General features: G+C 41.0%; 1 protein-coding gene across 4 annotated transcripts in view; it reads right to left on the bottom strand.

Annotated features, from left to right (window-relative positions):
* Positions 1-2,526, bottom strand: part of SUSD1 (sushi domain containing 1) — a 178,156-nt gene that overhangs the window by 153,805 nt on the left and 21,825 nt on the right. For all 4 annotated transcript variants that reach the window (XR_002777866.1, XM_023525164.1, XM_023525165.1 and 1 more), the window contains exons 4-5: positions 834-986; positions 23-202 (exon numbers count right to left, since the gene is read on the bottom strand). Coding sequence is in view for 3 of the 4 variants with exons in the window: in XM_023525164.1 (XP_023380932.1) it covers positions 23-202; positions 834-986 (333 nt within the window). In the remaining variant the exon portion in view is untranslated. The remainder of the gene's footprint in view (positions 1-22; positions 203-833; positions 987-2,526) is intronic.

Below are 2,526 nucleotides of genomic sequence, written 5' to 3'. Positions count from 1 at the left end.
CCTGAATTTTTTTAAAACTCACCTTGGCAATTTAATTTGGGAGACTCCCATGTGCCCAAGGCTGTGCAGCTTGAAATTGCATCTTCTGGGCCACTGAAAAATCCTTCTTTGCAAGCATAATGAACCTGGCCACCAAGCCTAGAGGTATAATTTCCTATGATATAGCCATCTGGGACCTCGGGAGGGGTGCCACAGTCTATTTCTGAAAATAAATTAATGTCGAATGCATTCCTATGTGAATGTGAATTTTCAAAATTCATAATCTCTCTCTATCTCTATCCCATTCCCCTTCCCTCCCACCACACATACCCCAGCCATATTTTAAATAGGCTGGTTCATTTCCACATGACTTCTGGGCACGTTTCTATTCAGTCTTCTGACCTTCCATAAGTAATAGCATCTATAAATGCACAAAGCCGAAAGAATTTGGCAATGCTACCTAAAGAGAAACCTAGTCCGATGAAGTGAAAAATTTTAATTGCAAAATACTTTAAGATATATATGCCTTTATAATTTTCAGGGTCACTTTTGAGATGTTGGTCCTAACCAGATCAGCTGTGTTTACTAGCTAACATAATGGTTAATATCAGAATATTTATTAACTGCTAAAAATCCCAGAAGTTTACTAATTTTAGCTTTTTAATATTGCCCCTTCTATCTTGGTTATATTATTTGCTTTATTTCATAAGTTGTACAAATGTGCAAAGGAACAGATAATTTCTACCCACATCCCCAGCGGAGACCCACAGACACAGACACGGGCTCAGAGCAGCAGAAAGTCACCACCAACAGAAACGTACCTTGCGATTCTGCATTCTGTGGCAGAAACCCACCTGTACATGACGTGGCATCTCTGGTTGGGTGGAAAGGCTCAGGCCCACTCTTTGGCACGTATCCATCCATACAGTAGCATTCAAAGCTCCCGTCAGTGTTCACACACCGTCCTCCTTGCCTGCACAGGCCGGAAACCTCACACTCATCTATGTCTTAAGACCCATCCCAAATATGAGAGGGAGAGAAAAACAGAAAAAGGCGAGGAGAACATTGTGACAGCCATTTCTCACGTTCCCAATCTACACTTACAAATAAATGCATTTGTTTGCAACTGTATGACTTTTACTTTACTCTTTAAGGGTTCTCATATTTCTTTCACATCGTAAATTTAATAAATAGTTGTACACGTGTTCTGGAGATTTATAAAAACCAACCATCACCAACTCTTTGACGCCAAACGAAATGACACCAAACAAAACCCAAAAAAGTATGCAAACAAAAAAAAAGTTTCAGTTCTATAAAATAAAGATGCCCACCACCTCATACTAAAATATCTGAAGAACTCCAAATATAAAACAATTGAGACCAAAGTGAAAAATGCTTTCAAAAATGAGCATAGGATAATAAGACATGTAGTAAGGGGATTCTCACTAACTTTACCAAGATTACAAAGGCTTAAAATAGGCTTCATGAAGGACAAGACATGCTCCTTGGCAGACTTTTCCCCTTGACTGAGGATTATGAGAAGTAGCGGTTCTTGTAAAAGAGGCTAAAAGAACATTCAGTAACTCAGAGGCTGGAGAAGAAACCTTCCCCGCAGTTGGCAGTTTTTAGCCCCCAGAACTGGCTTAAAGGACAAAACTGAAAACATTAGAAATTCCATCAGAGCCACACACGCTAATTTCACAGGGAGTAAAAAAAGTACCTTAAGTGAAATGGGACTTTTCCCAGGACTTGTGCAAGAACCATCAGGGGGACAGTGGACAGGAAGCAGCAGCTTGACTAAAGAAAGTCTGGTTGTCCCCAGACTTTGGGATTTCAAAGACCAGCAATTTTGGAAAGACTCACACGAGATGGCCAATATTCTATTTTGCCATATAAATACTTTTTGTCCTCCCTCAAAACCTACTAATTTCATAAGAAGGAAGAAAATCTCAGAATCTTTTTAAATTTGTTTAATGTAATTTTATTGAAATACACTATATTCTCCTTTTTGTCTGTTTGTTTTTTGGTCTTGGATCAATGAACACCTCATCACTCATTGATCACTGTTTGGGAACCAGTAATTGCTGCCGAAGGAGCCCACACAAGCTACGAATTGTGATCAACGTACACCTTCAGTGCAGTGAACTCTGAGGAGCTCTTTGTGGGAGATTTTTTCCGGAGATGGCTAGCAACAAATCTTCCTCTCCCTTTCTTGCATGCCACTCCTCCTTTCAAGAGTGGAATCCATTTCTCCTCCCCATGGGCTGGCCTTGGGACTTGCTTTGGCAGACAGAATGGGGCAGAAGTAACATTGTACCTGTTCTGACCCTAACCTTGAAGACACCTGGCAGCTTCCTCTTTCCCTCTCTTGGAATCCGGTGGCCATGCTGTAAGGAAATCTAGGATATTGTGTACTTGGGAGAGAGAGACCACTCACAAGGGCCCTAAAAGATGAGACATCACGTGACAAGAAAGGTCACATGGAGAACTAAGGTGCCCTGACCGATAATCAGCATCAAGGCCCTAGAATGTGAGAGAGGCCTTCTT

The sequence above is a fragment of the Pteropus vampyrus genome, unplaced genomic scaffold (genome assembly GCF_000151845.1).
Source record: "Pteropus vampyrus isolate Shadow unplaced genomic scaffold, Pvam_2.0 Scaffold535, whole genome shotgun sequence".
Lineage (NCBI taxonomy): Eukaryota > Metazoa > Chordata > Mammalia > Chiroptera > Pteropodidae > Pteropus > Pteropus vampyrus.
Note: the sequence above shows the minus strand (reverse complement) of the source record. Positions and strands in the feature narration are given on the sequence as shown.